The sequence below is a fragment of the Salmo trutta genome, chromosome 32, assembly GCF_901001165.1.
Source record: "Salmo trutta chromosome 32, fSalTru1.1, whole genome shotgun sequence".
Lineage (NCBI taxonomy): Eukaryota > Metazoa > Chordata > Actinopteri > Salmoniformes > Salmonidae > Salmo > Salmo trutta.
The window spans coordinates 23662826-23683403 of record NC_042988.1 but is presented as its reverse complement, the minus strand read 5'-3'; the positions used below and the strand labels follow the sequence as shown (position 1 = coordinate 23683403).

Here is a 20578-nt window from a genome sequence, read left to right as displayed (position 1 = left end):
CATGTACTGATGTCCTCACGAGACCCAAATGAACACCCATAAAATCCCAGTGAGAATGTATTTTTGGAGTTCCATTCTGGCTTTAGTATTTTTATTGCTCCTGACTATGTAACCTTACCAGGAAACACTCAGGGCCCTAAACGAGTTATATAGCAGAGCCAATGCATTTCCTGGTAAGGTGTGGTCAGGACAAATGTAGGGCCCTAGTCACATTTACAAACATGTTAATACATGTTATGAGACCAAACAGTAAAACTGAAAGCCTACAACAAAAAGCCATGACACTCCTTTTCTGATTATCCTTTCGTAAGCCTTTATTCAGTTGGCTTAGTGTATGTTATAGTATAGGGTATGGTATAGTATAGTGTATGGTATAGTATAGGGTATGGTATAGTATAGGGTATGGTATGGTATAGTATAGTGTATGGTATAGTATAGTGTATGGTATAGTATAGGGTATGGTATAGTATAGGGTATGGTATAGTATAGTGTATGTTATAGTATAGGGTATGGTATAGTATAGGGTATGGTATAGTATAGTGTATGGTATAGTATAGGGTATGGTATAGTATAGGGCATGGTATAGTATAGGGTATGGTATAGTATAGGGTATGGTATAGTATAGTGTATGGTATAGTATAGTGTATGGTATAGTATAGGGTATGGTATAGTATAAGGTATGGTATAGTATAGGGAATGGTATAGTATAGGGTATGGTATGGTATAGTATAGTGTATGGTATAGTATAGTGTATGGTATAGTATAGGGTATGGTATAGTATAGGGTATGGTATAGTATAGTGTATGGTATAGTATAGGGTATGGTATAGTATAGGGTATGGTATAGTATAGTGTATGGTATAGTATAGGGTATGGTATAATATAGGGTATGGTATAGTATAGGGTATGGTATGGTATAGTATAGGGTATGGTATAGTATAGGGTATGGTATAGTATAGGGTATGGTATGGTATAGTATAGTGTATGGTATAGTATAGGGTATGGTATAGTATAGGGTATGGTATAGTATAGGGTATGGTATAGTATAGGGTATGGTATAGTATAGTGTATGGTATAGTATAAGGTATGGTATAGTATAGGGTATGGTATAGTATAGGGTATGGTATAGTATAGGGTATGGTATAGTATAGTGTATGGTATAGTATAGGGTATGATATAGTATAGTGTATGGTATAGTATAGGGTATGGTATAGTATAGGGTATGGTATAGTATAGGGTATGGTATGGTATAGTATAGGGTATGGTATAGTATAGGGTATGGTATAGTATAGTGTATGGTATAGTAAGGGTATGGTTTAGTATAGTGTATGGTATAGTATAGGGTATGGTATAGTATAGGGTATGGTATAGTATAGTGTATGGTATAGTATAGGGTATGGTATGGTATAGTATAGGGTATGGTATAGTATAGGGTATGGTATAGTATAGGGTATGGTATAGTATAGTGTATGGTATAGTATAGTGTATGGTATAGTATAGGGTATGGTATAGTATAGGGTATGGTATGGTATAGTATAGTGTATGGTATAGTATAGTGTATGGTATAGTATAGTGTATGGTATAGTATAGGGTATGGTATAGTATAGGGTATGGTATAGTATAGTGTATGGTATAGTATAGGGTATGGTATAGTATAGTGTATGGTGTAGTATAGTGTATGGTATAGTATAGGGTATAGTATAGGGTATGGTATAGTATAGGGTATGGTATAGTATAGTGTATGTTAAAGTATAGGGTATGGTATAGTATAGTGTATGGTATAGTATAGTGTATGGTATAGTATAGGGTATGGTATAGTATAGGGTATGGTATAGTATAGGGTATGGTATAGTATAGTGTATGGTGTAGTATAGTGTATGGTATAGTATAGGGTATAGTATAGTATAGTGTATGGTATAGTATAGGGTATGGTATGGTATAGTATAGGGTATGGTATAGTATAGGGTATGGTATAGTATAGTGTATGGTATAGTATAGGGTATGGTATAGTATAGTCTATGGTATAGTATAGGGTATGGTATAGTATAGGGTATGGTGTAGTATAGTGTATAGTATAGGGTATGGTATAGTATAGTGTATGGTATAGTATAGGGTATGGTATAGTATAGGTTATGGTATAGTATAGGGTATGGTATAGTAAGGGTATGGTATAGTATAGGGTATGGTATAGTATAGGGTATGGTTTAGTATAGGGTATGGTATAGTATAGTGTATGGTATAGTATAGTATAGGGTATGGTATAGTATAGTGTATGGTATAGTATAGTATAGGGTATGGTATAGTATAGTGTATGGTATAGTATAGGGTATGGTATAGTATAGGGTATGGTATGGTATAGTATAGTGTATGGTATAGTATAGGGTATGGTATAGTATAGTGTATGGTATAGTATAGTGTATGGTATAGTATAGGGTATGGTATAGTATAGTGTATGGTATAGTATAGTATAGGGTATGGTATAGTATAGTGTATGGTATAGTATAGGGTATGGTATAGTATAGGGTATGGTATAGTATAGGGTATGGTATAGTATAGTGTATGGTATAGTATAGTATAGGGTATGGTATAGTATAGTGTATGGTATAGTATAGGGTATGGTATAGTATAGGGTATTGTATAGTATAGGGTATGGTATGGTATAGTATAGTGTATGGTATAGTATAGGGTATGGTATAGTATAGTGTATGGTATAGTATAGGGTATGGTATAGTATAGGGTATGGTATAGTAAGGGTATGGTTTAGTATAGGGTATGGTATAGTATAGTGTATGGCATAGTATAGGGTATGGTATAGTAAGGGTATGGTATAGTATAGGGTATGGTATAGTATAGGGTATGGTATAGTATAGGGTATGGTATAGTATAGGGTATGATATAGTATAGTGTATGGTATAGTATAGGGTATGGTATAGTATAGGGTATGGTATAGTATAGGGTATGATATAGTATAGTGTATGGTATAGTATAGGGTATGGAGCAGACGTGTCAGACAGGTAATGACTCACAGGTGTGGTGTCTAGAAAAATGTAAGTGACATATAGTGACAACTGTAAGATGTCAACAGCATTATTTCTGGGCTAGAAAAAGGTTACATGAGGTGGCACGTAGCCTAGCAGTTAAGAACGTTGGGCCAGTAACCGAAAGTTTGCTGGTTTGAATCCCAAACCAACTAGGTAAAGAAATATGTCGATGTGCCCTTGAGCAAGGCACTTAACCCTGATTGCTCCGGTAAATCGCTATGGATAAGAGCGTCAGCTAAATGACTCAAATGTAAATGTAAAATAAGAATTGATGGTTGAGTTAACTATTTAGAGACGTGTACCAGTTGGAAGGGGGGAAAAAACATGTAAAATGTATAACAGATATAACACTGATATGAGGTGGATTTTACAGGAAAGTGAGCATTAAAGCATTTAAAGTATTTTTTTTTATTATGCATTAAACATTTGCAAAAACCATCCCATTGGCTTCTTGGTTAATTGACGACTGTAATGGCTTATTTTTTCCATTTCAGAATATGCCTCATAGATAGATTGAGATACCGGTATGCATGTTGACACAGCAGGTTGTAGCACCAGGATGTGCGTTAGAATTTGCATGGAGCTTAAACGACAAGTCCCACAAAGCCGCTCACCTGTCTTCACAGACGACAACAAACCCCATGATTTTTGAGGAACTTGGAAGAGGGAAGAGAAAGTTAACGTACAAATGTAAAAGACAAAAAGACAACGGGAGGGATGCAATTATATATTTTGCTGCATGTAAAGAAATAGAATAAAAAGTGTAGCTTGGAAAGAGGGCAAGTAACTTTGTTTGCGGCATTCGACCAACACAGTCAACCAGGTAGTGGCGATTCTTTGTGAACGTATCATCAGTGAAATCATCACCCGTGACAGGTTGGCTCCAGTGAACATGTCAGGCAGTACATTGCGTTACGGAGACAAAGTTGTCATTGTGACCGGCGGGTCCAAAGGGATTGGTAGAGGGATTGTCAAAGTATTCGGTAATAATCAAAGTTGCTGATTTGAAGTTAGTTTGTTGAGATTTGAGCAGAGTGGGGTACTGGGGAAACAATAATGTGCTATTCTGTTGTTTTTTTTCCAGTGGAGAATGGAGCCAAAGTTGTCTTCTGTGCAAGAGGGGGTGAGTGTCTGCACGTTTTATTCGATTTGTTTGCTCAGATTAAAGTATACCATTGCAGGTGTGGTGGAACTGGTGGCTTCTACGGTTGTGGCTAGATGGAGTACAGCTACGTGCCAAAAGTTGCATGTTAGAGTTGCGTCGGTGACAACTGTAGGATTGTAGCTAAGCCTAACCTTAACCCTTTTCTCCTAACCTGCTACTTTAATTCTCCTAACCTGCTACTTTAATTCTCCTAACCTGCTACGTTAAATATCCAAACCTGCTGCATTAGTTCTCCAAACCTGCTACATTAATTCTCCTAACCTGCTACATTAATTCTCCTAACCTGCTACTTTAATTCTCCTAACCTGCTACTTTAATTCTCCTAACCTGCTACGTTAAATATCCAAACCTGCTGCATTAGTTCTCCAAACCTGCTACATTAATTCTCCTAACCTGCTACATTAATTCTCCTAACCTGCTGCATTAATTCTCCTAACCTGCTGCATTAATTCTCCTAACCTGCTGCATTAGTTATCCTATCCATCTAGCCACAACGGTAGAAGCCATCAGTTACAAGAGTCTCAGAATCTTCATTCATCAGTAATCCATTGTTGAAGACTTTATGAATCATTAAAAAAATAATCTTTACATTGCATGTTCATAAGTTGACAGTATTCTTATTATTATTTATTTTTATATATTTGTTATTTTTTTTATTTTTTTTACAGTGGCAGCAGGACAGGCTCTAGAGGCCGAGCTGAACAGGGCAGGGCCAGGGTCATGCAAATTTGTACCTTGTGACATCTCCAAAGAGGAGGACATCAAGGTAGGGCTTCGGGGCAATGACTTATCTTACAGGGCAGTGAAATGATCACTCATATGCACAACTTTTCAACAGAGTTTATATCCTCATTCCTCAATGGATCACATGACCTGTGGTTTATCAGAATGCTTACTATAACGTTTTGTATTGTAATCTACACTCCACCTATCTTCAGTCTTTGTTGGATTTTCCCTGCCTGTGAAAGGACTCTTCTCCACTGAGTTTACTCACAGCTCTAGCAAGCTCCTTGTTCTTCATTTGAAGGTCTGCTTATAAACTCCTTAGAAATCACTATTAAAGGCCCAGTCGGTCATTATTTGAAGCTCTCTGTGTTTCCTGTGCCCTGGTTTCCTGTTTTCTTCCCCTGTTTTTTTGTGTTTGCCTCCCAGACTGAGAGTTCACTCAGGCATTGAGGTCTGTGCTGACATACATTTATTAATTAGTAAAAAATATATATATATACAGTTGAAGTCAGAGGTTTACATAAACCTTAGCCAAATACATTTAATCCTAGTAAAATCCTAGTCAAAATTCCATGTCTTAGGTCAGTTACGATCACCACTTTGTTTTAAGAATGTGAAATGTCAGAATAATATTATAGAGAATTATTTATTTCAGCTTTTATTTCTTTCATCACATTCCCAGTGGGTCAGAAGTTCACATACACTCATTTAGTATTTGGTAGCATTGCCTTTAAATTGATTAACTTGGGTCAAATGTTTCGGGTAGCCTTCCACAAGCTTCGCACAATAAGTTGGGTGAATTTTGGCCCATTCCAACTAACAGAGCTGGTGTAACTGAGTCAGGTTTGTAGGTCTCCTTACTCGCACACGCTTTTTCAGTTCTGCCCACAAATGTTCTATAGGATTGAGGTCACGGCTTTGTGATGGCCACTCCAATACCTTGATTTTGTTGTCCTTAAGCCATTTTTCCACAACTTTGGAAATATGCATGGGGTCATTGTCCATTTGAAAGACCCATTTGCGACCAAGCTTTAACTTCCTGACTGATGTCTTGAGATGTTGCTTCAATATATCCAGATAATTCTCCTCCCTCGTGGTGCCATCTATTTTGTGAAGTGCACAAGTCCCTCCTACAGCAAAGCACACCCACAATATGATGCTCCGTGCTTCACGGTTGGGATGGTGTTCTTCGGCTAGCAAGCCTCCCCCTTTTTCTTCCAAACATAACGATGGTCATTATGGCCAAACAGTTCTATTTTTGTTTCATCAGACCAGAGGACATTTCTCCAAAAAGTACGATCTTTGTCCCAATGTGCAGTTGCAAACTGTAGTCTGGCTTTTTTATGGTGGTTTTTGAGCAGTGGCTTCTTTCTTGCTGAGTGGCCTTTTAGGTTATGTCGATATAGGACTCGTTTTACTGTGGATATAAATACTTTTGTACCTGTTTCCTCCAGCATCTTCACAAGGGCCTTTGCTGTTCTGGGATTGATTTGCACTTTTCACACCAAAGTGCATTCATCTCTAGGAGACAGAACGCGTCTCCTTTCTGAGCGGCATGACGGCTGCGTGGTCCCATGGTGTTTATACTTGTGTACAGATGAACATTGTACCTTCAGAAGTTTGGAAATTGCTCCCAAGGATGAACCAGACTTGTGGAGGTCTACAATGTTTTTTCTGAGGTCTTTGCTGATTTCTTTTGATTTTCCCATGATGTCAAGCAAAGAGGCACTGAGTTTGAAGGTAGGCCTTGAAATACAGCCACAGGTACACCTCCAATTGACTCAAATGATGTCAATTAGCCTATCAGAAGCTTCAAAAGCCATGACATAATTTTCTGGAATTTTCCAAGCTGTTTAAAGGCACAGTCAACTTGGTGTATGTAAACTTCTGACCCGCTGGAATTGTGATACAGTGAATTATAAGTGAAATAATCTGTCTGTAAACAATTGTTTACAGACAGATTGTGTCATGCACAAAGTAGTTGTCCTAACCGACTTGCCCAAACTATAGTTTGTTAACAAGAAATTTGTGGAGTGGTTGAAAAACGAGTTTTAATGACTCCAACCTAAGTGTATGTAAACTTCGACTTCAACTGTATATATATATTGGAGTGGACAGATAGATGAAGCCTCATCAGACAGTTAAAATGTATTAGTGATCAGACTAGCACTGCAAGACGGAAGCTTTCCATCATGTTTTACATTTACATTTAGGTCATTTAGCAGATGTTCTTATCCAGAGCGACTTCTTTTTTTTCTACACCTCCAATCATCAATCAGTGTCCAGACCCTGGTGCTTGTGAACAATAGTGACATTGCTATAACCTGTTTTGTGTGTTTGACTGAGGGATGTGTGTATGTTTCTATGTTATTTTAGTGGTGTGTCTAGCTGTTTTTTCAGCTTAGGCTCTATGTAGCAAGTTAGGTAGGTACATAGGTAATGGGATCATAGGTCCAGATACCTGGAGATGGCAGTTATAAACGTCTTACACAGTGTGGTGGTCAATGACAGAGAGCAGTCAACTCAATGTATGATATTCTCTCTGCAGAGGTTGATTTCAGTGACAGTGGAGCATTATGGTCAAATAGACTGTCTGGTCAACAATGCTGGGTGGCGTGAGTATCTGTTATCATTTTGTATGAGAATTGATGTTGTTAAGGAAAGAAAGGACATGATATATCCACAAATCAGCTGATAGTTGGTAACCAATCCACATCCAGGCACTTCTTTTTATTATTATATATATACTTTTTTTACCACCTTTTTCTCCCCAATTTCGTCATATCCAATTTGGTAGTTATAGTCTTGTCCCATTGTCCGGAAACACAACCCCGCTAAGCCGTTCTGCTTCTTGACACAATGCACGCTTAACTCGGACGCCAGCCGCACCAATGTGTCGGAGGAAACACCGAACAACTGTCAGCGTGCATGCACCCGGCCCGCCACAGGAGTCGCGAAACCCTCCCCTAACTCGGATGATGCTGGGCCAATTGTGCGTCGCCTCATAGGTCTCCCGGACGCGACCGGCTGCGACACAGCCCGGTATATAACCAGGGTCTGTAGTAACACAGCTAATATTGTGATGCAGTGCCTTAGACCGCTGCGCCACTCGGGAGGCCCTGGCAAGTCATTATTTAAACAGGTATATTCAAGCATTAAAAACACATACACTGAGTGTACAAAACATTAAGAACACCTTCCTAATATTGAGATGCACCCCTCCTTTTGCCCCCAGAACAGCCTGGACTCTACAAGGTGTCAAAAGCGTTCCACAGGGATGCTAGCCCATGTTGACTCTAATGCTTCCCAAAGTTGGCTGGATGTCATTTGGGTGGTTGACCATACTTGATAAACACAGGAAACTATTTATGGTGAAAAATCCAGCAGCGTTGCAGTTCTTGACACAAACCGGTGTGCCTGGCACCTACTACCACACTCTGTTTAAAGGCAGTTAAATATTTTGTCTTGCCCATTCACCCTCTGAATGGCACACATACACAATCCATGTCTCAATTGTCTCAAAGCTTTGCAGCTTGCACCATCAAACCAATCACATCCTGATCCTCACACCCTGACAATGGTGCAAGTCGCAATGCGGATGTGTTTTTAATGCTATACTGGTTTTCATCGTTTGTTAAGATCTGCATACGTTTTTGTACCACTTAACACTTTTTTTGTGGATATGAAATGCATGTTTTTTCCCCCTCTTTGGTTAGTGTTTATGCTGTATTCATTGAGTTCCCTCACTTTCGTCCCCTTTCAGACCCACCTCATAAACCCACAGATGACACTACTGCAGATGAGTTCAGAGATCTTTTGAATCTTAACCTCATCAGTTACTTCCTGGCCTCCAAAGTAAATAATTCACTCATTATATTTACTTTACTGAAAGCCTTCAGGTACAATGCTTTATTACTTGTTATAAGCATGTATGAGCCTTAATAATGGGTTATTATATAGCTTATAATATGTTTTGCTTCATCACGGGATCTCCCCACCTCTCTCCCCTCCTCAGTATGCCCTGCCCCACCTGCGACAGCGCCAGGGGAACATCATTAACTTGTCCAGTCTGGTGGGCTCCATTGGTCAGAAAAATGCAGCACCATATGTAGCCACTAAGGTGAACTAAAAGTCTAGATAACAGTATGCATCAGTACTTTATCCCAGTGTTTGAGGCTTGGAGAAGTAGGCCTAACAGGGGTGATGTCTCTTTTCCTCCACAAGGGGGCGATCATTGCCATGACAAAAGCCATGGCTGTGGATGAGAGTCGGTACCAAGTGAGAATCAACTGGTGAGTGGAACAGGCATCTGTCTGCTTTTACAAACTTTTAGGATTTTCTACTTCTTTTTTTCTCTTGCCCCTTTGTCTGTCCTGTTTTAAAAATACTTTTGTATTTTCCCACTTTTTCTCTTATCTCTAGCTCTGTTTGCTGCAGTCTAAATGTGTATTATCTTGTAGCATCTCCCCTGGTAATGTGATGACACCTCTGTGGGAGGAGCTGGCTGGACAGACTGCAGATACCTTAGCTACCATTAAAGAGGGAGAGAACGCTCAGGCAAGTGCTCACTGGACAGGAGCCAATACAAGATATACGATGAAATATAGATCTGTTACAATGACATATTTCAGAATGAATTGAAAAGGGAGGGTTGGTAGAGACTTCCTAATTTCACTTGCATCTCTCGTCTTGATAAACCTGATGCCTTATCTTTAACATTCTTCCTAATCTCCAACAGCTGCTTGGTCGAATGGGGACAGAAGCTGAGAGTGGGTTGGCTGCTCTGTACCTGGCTGCTGATGCTACGTTCTGCACTGGGATAGACCTGCTGCTTAGTGGAGGGGCAGAACTCAACTACGGCTACAAGAGCCAGGTCCCATGAGCAGGCCTGTCACTCCGGGCCTTGTGCCTACCTGACCAATAACAGGACCTGTTATGTTCTATTGCTGTCCTGCTTGAGATTATTCAACCAATCACCCTGTTTTATCCATAGCCACAGGATGTAGAGGTGCTGGGGATGGTACAGCACCCCCTGGTGGTGAGATGGTAAAGCTTCAATAATTTGTGTTGCAATAAAAACGATTAAACTATTTTTTCGTTGCATTGTTGATATAAATGATAATGGGATTGGGGTAGGGGTAGAGGAGAGAGAAAAAAACATGGGATATGTATATATGGGCCCTATTTTGCATCGAGAGCTCTCAGCTCTGTTTTGTAAACTGTGCGCTCATGATATGCTCTATTCAGTGTGGTTGGTTTGGAGTTGGACACGCTCTACTGTACGATAGACTGTTTAAATTAATTCGGGTCTGACCCTCTCCACTCTTCATATTCTATTCTTTCCCCCTTGTGGTGGATATCAAGTGATCTGGAGAAGTTTTCGCAATAGTTTTTGACATATATTTTCTATTAGTTTACAATTCTAAACTTGGCGTAAAGGGAATGGGAACAAAATAAAATTGCGTTCTCTCGCACTTGGCTCGTAGGCCTGCTGCTGCCCATGTCAAACACGTAGCCGTACTAGTCAACTAGTCTAGCAAGCAACACAGTTCTGGGCGCGGTCCAGCAAGAGACGCTTTCCACCCGCTGGTGCTGGATCGTGGTGAGCAATTTTCTCCGCGATGGATCGCATAGCTGTCCATTTGTACTCCGTGTTAATTTGCACAATCTTAGTTACAACGGCCCTCTAGTTCTATTTCTCTTAACCCTCCTGTGTTCCGGTCGAATTGGACCGATATACAAGTTTTCTCTGAAAAATGTAGTTCATTTAATCTGATTGTAATAAGGTTCCATGACTTTGTCCACACAGGGCACCCGAACACACAAAATACATTTCGATGATTTTCATTACATTTTGGGTGTTTTATTTAACCGTTCTACACCTGTGGTGTTTCCGGTAAAAAATGACCGGTCATTAGAAATGAATGGGTGAAACTACAATTAGTGTATACAATTCTAAACTTGCACATGCATGTGTGTATGAACACACATACACACACACCTCACTCCCCTTCTTGGCTTCCATGGCAACCCCCACAGGAACCTTTCCCCAATATAATCTTTCCTCCACGGGAACCACACCTGTTGGCATTCTCACAAACAATCGCAACATTGTTTCAATAATATATAGAACTTTTCTCGCAGCTCTGGTATATAAAGCTTTTTTGAGGCCTTGCTCACAATTCAGTCTGTGGCAGCACAATGACCAAACGATATACTGTATGTGAGGCTCTTGGTCATATATTTGATCATGACACTATTGAGAAGGAGAGAGTCCTTGTTAAACTTTGACACAAAGTAGTCTGTGATAAATAGCACAATATGTTTCATCTGAGTATTTGTTATAGTCAAAATAGTCCATACATTATGCTTTTTTTTACTCTAAAGCGAGATGTATGAGCTCAGGTAAATGAGGCCTACAGGCCATAAATAGCAAATAGAAGTTCAAAACGTGTAATGTTCACAAGAACTTAAGTTAATAAAAAGATCTAAGACAACATTAGGTGATAATATATGGATTATTATGGATTTATGATCAGCTATAATGGGGCGGTCATTTTGTACCGGGAACACAGAATGAATTAACACTAAACGAACACAACAGGAGGGTTTAACACACACATACACACACACACCTTGTAATTATGCAGTAGGCTACAAACAATGTGCGCGCTATTCACAACCGTCTATTCTTAGGCGGCGCGTGAGTTTCAAGTTTGTGAAATTCAAGTTTGGAGAAGCTTACCATTTATCCTACCATTTCTACCGATCTTCATACCAGTTATGATTATCATATGCACATTTTCGTGGAACAGTTTCATTTCAATAGTAACGTTTTTGTTTCTCAAAATCATTGTTACGTGGCTGATAATACAAATCGGGATTAAAATAGTAAAAACCCCAAAAGTTCAAATTCCACTAATGGGAGAGCAGCAGCCTCTGCCATTTGAACACACTGATTCACCATGAGCCATTGGCGGCTAAATAAATGAACACATGGAACTATGAGATAGCCTATAGGCCAATGTAGCAGTAGGACTATAGTTTACACTGTCAACTAAGAAAAATACCTAAAGCTGACAAATAAAAACTGAAAATGTCCTGATGAAAATGCAGGTTCTTTCAATTTCATCTATCTTCCCACCACCTGTCTGCCTCCCGTTCTATCTGTCTTGATTTGAGCTATCACCAGTAAAGCCAACATTGCATCAAATCAATAAATTGGGTCTGGCCCAATGAAGGTCTGGCCCAAAGCTGTCACAGTTTCTGGAGCTCCTGACAGACACAGTTGTTTTTGGCAAAGGGAAAGGTCTTCAGGTATTTTATGGCGTTTCCACTGGGTATATGGGATGCTCAGAGCATGACATTTTGCTCTTTCACACCAAGGCCTGGTGATTATCTAGGGGGAGAGTGTTGGAAAGATTTTTCAAATACTGTGAGGAACTATTATCATTCACACTGGGTGTAAAACAAATATATATATATAATTCATTGACTTGCTGAAGAAAAAATTGCTGAGAAACTCAGCGTATTAGTTGTGGTGAGTTAAGACAATCAGAAAAACCAGACATCCCAAAATAGGCAACCAGACACATTAGTCCATTGATGACATAGTCCCAAAGTGTCTGACCCAAGATGGCGTAGCAGTAGGACGTGTGTGTTTGTCTTTGTCTTATCCCGTGTCTTATCCAGTGTAAATAGCCGGTCTTTTTCGTATATATCTTAATCTCACTTTCTATCTACGAACTAAATATACTTTCCTGCAACCCACCTCACCCATTGTGGTACGGCTCTTCTATTTTTATTCCTTATAACTAGAACTTCCATCAGGAGCTCGCCAGCTAACTAGCTACTAGTCTTTGTTAGCCACGGCTAGCGGTCTTCACCTTTTTCTCGGTCACCAGCCAGCCTTAGCTCGGACAATACCTGCCAGTCTGCACAGCACGATATCAACCCAGAGCATATCGGACTGCTTCTCTCTACCACATCACCGGATTCCTGCCGCTCTGGATCATTACACCGGACCATCGCAGCTAGCTAGCTGCAAACAAGTGGCTACTGTTAGCTAACGCCTCTGTCCCGAAGAAAGCACCAGCTAGCCTTCAGCTAGCCTCAAGCTAGGCCCATATACCAGCTAATTCTAGGGCTACAATACCTTCTTTGCCAATTGGCCTGGACCCTTTATTGTCGACACAGAGCGCCGCCAATCCATCACGACTGGACTGCAGACGTGATCACCCGATGTGGTCTCAACAGGCTATTCTGTTACAATGTCGCCGAAGAACCATCTACTAGCCCCGGCCCGCTAGCGTTTCTGAACGCTGTGTCCCCTGCTTGCCTAGCGTAGTAGTGACTACCAAACGGCACCGTGACTCACCTATTGCTGCTCTTTTGACCCTATGATCACTCAGCTACACAGCTGATGGATAACCCCTGGACTGTTTCAATAACACGGTACCTCATTTTGTTTACCTGTCGGCCCCAGCCTCGATCTCAGGTCCTGTATGTACCTAACTGACCCGCTCTGCCCATTCATTGCCATTTACCCTTTGTTGTCTTAGCTCTCCTGATCAACACCTGTGATTGCTTTATGCCTCTCTCTAATGTCAATATGCCTTGTCTACTGCTGTCTTGGCTAGTTCTTATTGTTTTATTTCACTGTAGAGCCCTCAGTCCCGCTCAGCATGCCTTAGATTTCTCTTTTGTCCCACCCTGGTGCCTCCAGAGACGAAACCTCTCTCATCGTCACTCAATGCCTAGGTTTACCTCCACTGTACTCACATCCTACCATACCATTGTCTGTACATTATGCCCTGAATCTATTCTACCACGCCCAGAAATCCACTCCTTTTATTCTCTGTCCCCAACGCACTAGACGACCAGTTCTTATATCCTTTAGCCGTACCCTTATCCTACTCTCTTCTGGTGATGTAGAGGTTAACCCAGGCCATGTAGCCCCCAGTTCGACTCCTATTCCCCCCAGCCGCTATCATTTGTTGACTTCTGTAACAGTAAAAGCCTTGGTTTCATGCATGTTAACATCAGAAGCCTCCTCCCTAAGTTTGTTTTATTCACTGCTTTAGCACACTTCGCCAACCATGATGTCCTAGCTGTGTCTGAATCCTGGCTTAAGAAGGATGCCCCTGAAGCCAACACCTCATGCTTATTATGGGGAGCACATGGAGTGGAGAGCGCCGAAGTACGAAGAGGTACGCAAGATCTCACCCATGCGCATGCACAGTCCGGTGTGTGTGATCTCAGCCCCAAGCAAAGGCCATGCTAGAGTGGGCATCCAGCCTGGAAGGAGGATGCCAGCCCAATACGTCTGGCCACCGGTACGCCTCCGAAGTCAGGCCCCTGCATAGCCCAGTCCGCCCTGTACTAGCACCCCGAACGTACAGGGCTACTACTGCCATCCAGCCAGGACCGGTTGTGCAGGAGGTGAGCTCGAGACTTCCAGTACTTACCCAAGGCCCGGTGTATCCTACTCCTGCTCCTCGTAGAAGCCCACAGGTGCGTGTCTCCAGTCTCGCTCCTCCGAAGCCAGCACCGCGCACCAGGCTTCCCGAGCGGCAGCCTAGTCCAGCTCGACCTATCCCTGCTCCCCGCACAAGCCTACAGGTGTGTATCCAGTCTGGCTCCTCCGAAGCCAGCACCGCACACCAGGCTTCCCGAGCGGCAGCCTAGTCCAGCTCGACCTATCCCTGCTCCCCGCACAAGCCTACAGGTGTGTATCCAGTCTGGCTCCTCCGAAGCCAGCACCGCACACCAGGCTTCCCGAGCGGCAGCCTAGTCCAGCTCGACCTACTCTTGCCCCTAGCACTAGCCCTGAGGTACGTGGGCCTAGTCCGGCGTCCCCTACGCCAGCCCCACATACCAGGCCTTCAGTGCACGCGCCTCGCCCAGGTGGCACAGCGACAGCGCCTAACCCAGAGTGCCCAGCGACAGCGCCTAACCCAGAGTGCCCGACGACAGTGCCTCAGCCCAAGTGTCCGGCACCTATGCCCGAGAGAGAAGTGTCCCACAGTCCGACGCAGCCAGAGTCGCCCTCCAGTCCGACGCAGCCAGAGTCGCCCTCCAGTCCGACGCAGCCAGAATCGCCCATAGCGAGGATCCCAAGTCCGAGGTCGACAAAGAGGGACCTCGCCCCAGAGTCTGCAAAGAAGAGGGGTGAGCAAGTGGCGGAGCGAGGGATACGTCCTGCTCCAGAGCCACCTCCATAGGGACTAGTATGTGGGAAGGGGGGAGCGTTGCAGAGGCATCGTCAGTGACGGTGGCCACCCTCCCTTCCCAGCATGGCCATCCCGCTCCAGAGCCACCTCCATAGGGACTAGTATGCGGGAAGGGGGGAGCGTTGCAGAGGTATCGTCGGTGACGGTGGCCGCCCTCCCTTTACAGCATGGCCGTCCCGCTCCAGAGCCACCTCCATAGGGACTAGTATGCGGGAAGGGGGGAGCGTTGCAGAGGCATCGTCGGTGACGGTGGCCGCCCTCCCTTTACAGCATGGCCGTCCCGCTCCAGAGCCACCTCCATAGGGACTAGTATGCGGGAAGGGGGGAGCGTTGCAGAGGCATCGTCGGTGACGGTGGCCGCCCTCCCTTTACAGCATTTTGCTGTAAAATGCCTCATATGGGGATGATTACTGTATTTTGAAAATTACATATCTTGAAAACTTGAGAGCTGACAAGCAAAACATTTTGGGATTATGTGATCAATGGACTAATTAAACAAATACCAAAATATAGTTTTTGGGTGGAATTGTCCTTTTATCCATGCATTAACCGAATTGAATGTAACCAAATGATGCAGATTAACGGTAAATGTACTACTGGTGACATATGTAATGGTGAATTTATAAAAAACAACACTCAACAGTCAAACAATTAATACTAACAAGGAATGCGCAAGAATTGGCGGGAGACAGCTCATCACATTCTGGAGAGCTGAGCGCATTCTGGAGAGAGATGCACCAATATCACCACATACCCCTCCCCTTCTTCTTGTCTCAACATTTCAACTGATAGTCAAGACACATTATCTTCACACATATTTTAGATGCATTGCTTTTCACTGACAGCTGCATCTCAATAATTAGCTAGGCCTATTGCTACATGCGCTGCCCAAATTGAGATGCTTCCCAACTAGGCATATAGGCCTATATGCTTGTGATTTGAAACAATCCACCACCATTTTTTTAAAATAAGCTAATGATCCTCTGTGGCTAAGTCATGCTTTCTGGTGAAGTATTTTGAATGATTTTAATGTTCTTCACCATGCTCCAAACTCCAGAGCACAAATCTCAGTGACATGGACTTGTCATTTGTTTTGCTACAGGGTACAAGAAATCCCCAGGAGAAATCCCCAGGAGAAATCCCCAGAGTAGGCCTAATTCACCATGAAATGAAACTAGACCAACAGGTGATTCAGGCTCCACAAAACACAGACGCCCACATTGATTTTTATTTATTTTATTTCACCTTTATTTAACCAGGTAGGCAAGTTGAGAACAAGTTATCATTTACAATTGCGACCTGGCCAAGATAAAGCAAAGCAGTTTGACACATACAACAACACAGAGTTACACATGGAGTAAAACAAACATACAGTCAATAATATAGTAGAAAAATAAGTCTATATACAAAGTGAGCAAATGAGGTGAGATAAGAGAGGTAAAGGCAAAAAAGGCCATGGTGGCGAAGTAAATACAATATAGCAAGTAAAACACTGGAATAGTAGATTTGCAGTGGAAGAAATTGCAAAGTAGAAATAGAAATAATGGGGTGCAAAGGAGCAAAATAAATAAATAAATGCAGTAGGGGAAGAGGTAGTTGTTTGGGCTAAATTATAGATGGGCTATGTACAGGTGCAGTAATCTGTGAGCTGCTCTGACAGCTGGTGCTTAAAGCTAGTGAGGGAGATAAGTGTTTCCAGTTTTAGAGATTTTTGTAGTTCGTTCCAGTCACTGGCAGCAGAGAACTGGAAGGAGAGGCGGCCGAAGGAAGAGTTGGCTTTGGGGGTGACCAGAGAGATATACCTGCTGGAGCGCGTGCTACAGGTGGGTGCTGCTGTGGTGACCAGCGAGCTGAGATAAGGGGGAACTTTACCTAGCAGGGTCTTGTAGATGACCTGGAGCCAGTGGGTTTGGCGACGAGTATGAAGCGAGAGCCAGCCAGCGAGAGCGTACAGGTCGCAGTGGTGGGTAGTATATGGGGCTTTGGTGACAAAACGGATGGCACTGTGATAGACTGCATCCAATTTATTGAGTAGGATATTGGAGGCTATTTTGTAAATGACATCGCCGAAGTCGAGGATCAGTAGGATGGTCAGTTTTAAGAGGGTTGGCAGCATGAGTGAAAGATGTTTGTTGTGAAATAGGAAGCCAATTCTAGATTTAACTTTGGATTGGAGATGTTTGATGTGAGTCTGGAAGGAGAGTTTACAGTCTAACCAGACACATAAGTATTTGTAGTTGTCCACATATTCTAAGTCAGAACCATCCAGAGTTGTGATGCTGGACAGGCGGGCAGGTGCAGGCAGCGATCGGTTGAAGAGCATGCATTTAGTTTTACTTGTATTTAAGAGCAGTTGGAGGCCACGGAAGGAGAGTTGTATGGCATTAAAGCTCATCTGGAGGGTAGTTAACACAGTGTCCAAAGAAGGGCCAGAAATATACAGAATGGTGTCGTCTGCATAGAGGTGGATCAGAGACTCACCAACAGCAAGAGCGACATCATTGATGTATACAGAGAAAAGAGTCGGCCCAAGAATTGAACCCTGTGGCACCCCCATAGAGACTGCCAGAGGCCCGGACAACAGGCCCTCCGATTTGACACACTGAACTCTATCAGAGAAGTAGTTGGTAAACCAGGCGAGGCAATCATTTGAGAAACCAAGGCTATTGAGTCTGCCGATGAGGATGTGGTGATTGACAGAGTCGAAAGCCTTGGCCAGGTCAATGAATACGGCTGCACAGTATTGTTTCTTATCGATGGCGGTTAAGATATCGTTTAGGACCTTGAGTGTGGCTGAGGTGCACCCATGACCAGCTCTGAAACCAGATTGCATAGCGGCGAAGGTGCGGTGGGATTCGAAATGGTTGGTAATCTGTTTGTTGACTTGGCATTCGAAGACTTTAGAAAGGCAGGGTAGGATAGATATTGGTCTGTAGCAGTTTGGGTCAAGAGTGTCCCCCCCTTTGAAGAGGGGGATGACCGCAGCTGCTTTCCAATCTTTGGGAATCTCAGACGACACGAAAGAGAGGGTGAACAGGCTAGTAATAGGGGTTGCAACAATTTCGGCAGATAATTTTAGGGTCCAGATTGTCTAGCCCGGCATATTTGTAGGGTCCAGATTTTGCGGGTCTTTCAGAACATCGGTTTACTGGATTTGGGAGAAGGAGTAATGGGGAAGGCTTGGGAGAGTTGCTGTGGGAGGTGCAGTGCTGTTGGCCGGGGTAGGGGTAGCCAGGTGGAAAGCATGGCCAGCCGTAGATGAATGATATTTGAAATTCTCAATTATAGTGGATTTTATCGGTGGTGACAGAGTTTCCTATCCTCAGTGCAGTGGGCAGCTGGGAGGAGGTGCTCTTATTCTCCAAGGACTTTACAGTGTCCCAGAACTTTTTTGAGTTTGTGTTGCAGGAAGTAAATTTCTGCTTGAAAAAGCTAACCTTGGCTTTTCTAACTGCCTGTGTATATTGGTTTCTAACTTCCCTGAAAAGTTGCATATCACGGGGGCTGTTCAATGCTAATGCAGAACGCCACAGGATGTTTTTGTGTTGGTTAAGGGCAGTCAGGTCTGGAGAGACCCAAGGGCTATATCTGTTCCTGGTTCTAAATTTCTTGAATAGGGCATGCTTATTTAAGATGGTGAGGAAGGCATTTAAAAAAAATAACCAGGCATCTTCTACTGAAGGGATGAGGTCAATATCCTTCAAGGATACCCGGGCCAAGTCGATTAGAAAGGCCTGCTCGCTGAAGTGTTTCAGGGAGCGTTTGACAGTGATGAGTGGAGGTTGTTTGACCGCTGACCCATTACGGATGCAGGCAATGAGGCAGTGATCGCTGAGATCCTGGTTGTAAACAGCAGAGGTGTATTTAGAGGGCAAGTTGGTTAGGATGATATCTATGAGGGTGCCTGTGTTTACGGCTTTGGGGTGGTACCTGGTACCTGGTAGGTTCATTGATAATTTGTGTGAGATTGAGGGCATCAAGTTTAGATTGTAGGATGGCTGGGTGTTAAGCATGTCCCAGTTTAGTTCACCTAGCAGCACGATCTCTGAAGATAGATGGGGGGCAATCAGTTCACATATGGTGTCCAGAGCACAGCTGGGGGCAGAGGGTGGTCTGTAGCAGGTGGCAACGGTGAGAGACTTGTTTTTAGAGAAGTGGATTTTTAAAAGTAGAAGTTCTTACTTACAAGCCCTTAACCAACAGTTCAAGAAATAGAGTTCATTAAAGATTCACTAAATAAACTAAAGTCAAAAATACTACTAATAATATTACACAAGAAATGTACATAACAATAATGAGGCTATAAACAGGGGGTACCGGTACCAAGTCAATGTGCGGGGATACAGGTTAGTCGGAATAATTTGTAATGTGACTATGCATAGATAATAAACAGCAGTGGGGGGTGGGCCTTCCTCTGACAACACCTAGTTAGTATTTTTATTTAACTAGAACAAATTCTTATTTACAATGATGGCCTACCCCAGGACAGTTGTGCACCACCCTATCAGACTCCCAATCACAGCCAGATGTGACACAGCCTGGATTTGAACCAGGTACTGCAGTGACACCTCTTGCACAGGGATGCAGTGTCTTAGACCACTGTGCCACTCAGGAGCTCTGAGTATATAGGTCCTGGATGGCAGGAAGCTTGGCCCCAGTGATGACTGGGCCATACATACTACCTTCAGTAGCGCTTTACGGTCAGATGCCGAGCAATTGCCATACCAGGCGGGGATGTAACAGGTCAGGATGCTCTCAATGTTTTTATTTATTTATTTTTATTTTTTATTTTTTTGATGCTCTTGAAAGTGCAGCTGTAGAACTTTTTGAGGATCTGGGGACCCATGTCAAATCTTTTCATTCCCCCGAGGGGGAAAAAATGTTGTTGTGCCCTCATCACAACTGTTTTGGTGTGTTTGAAGCATGATAGTTTGTTAGTGATGTGGACACCAAGAAACTTGAAACTCTTGACCCGCTCCACTTCAGTCCTGTCGATGTTAATGGGGGCCTGTTCGGCCCTCCTTTTCCTCATTGGCTAGAATGGTCCCACCTGATCTCGCCTCCTCCCGCCTATCTTCCATCTTTGAGGACATGCATTTCTATTGTTAGAGCTGCCTCTTGACTATATTGTCAATATAATAGACAATCTTTGTGGACACGGTATTGGACAATGCAAGTGTGCTGAATGCTGATGGACAACATTGGCATGTAAAGAAAACGATAGGGTTCAACATATTATTATTCCAAAGATTTAGACAATATTACAGGAGAAATTATGCATAATATAACAAATACACTTCTAAACGATGGTTACGTTGTAGTATTTAAATGCCCATCCCACCGAAAGCACGACGCCCAATCAAATAACAAGATTGCTACAACTCCCTTTCGTAGACCAATCGTGGCCATCTCCAC

The 20578-nt window shown here is 42.8% G+C and overlaps 1 protein-coding gene across 1 annotated transcript; it reads left to right on the top strand.

Moving 5' to 3' along the window:
* The first annotated feature begins 3584 nt into the window (after positions 1-3584).
* On the top strand, positions 3585-10022 carry LOC115171476 (17-beta-hydroxysteroid dehydrogenase 14). The gene is made up of 9 exons (XM_029728312.1): positions 3585-4023; positions 4125-4163; positions 4874-4971; positions 7480-7546; positions 8695-8786; positions 8947-9051; positions 9156-9223; positions 9392-9488; positions 9670-10022. The coding sequence occupies exons 1-9, from the start codon at positions 3933-3935 to the stop codon at positions 9811-9813; spliced, it is 801 nt and encodes a 266-aa protein (XP_029584172.1). The 5' UTR covers positions 3585-3932; the 3' UTR covers positions 9814-10022.
* Positions 10023-20578: the final 10556 nt, after the last annotated feature.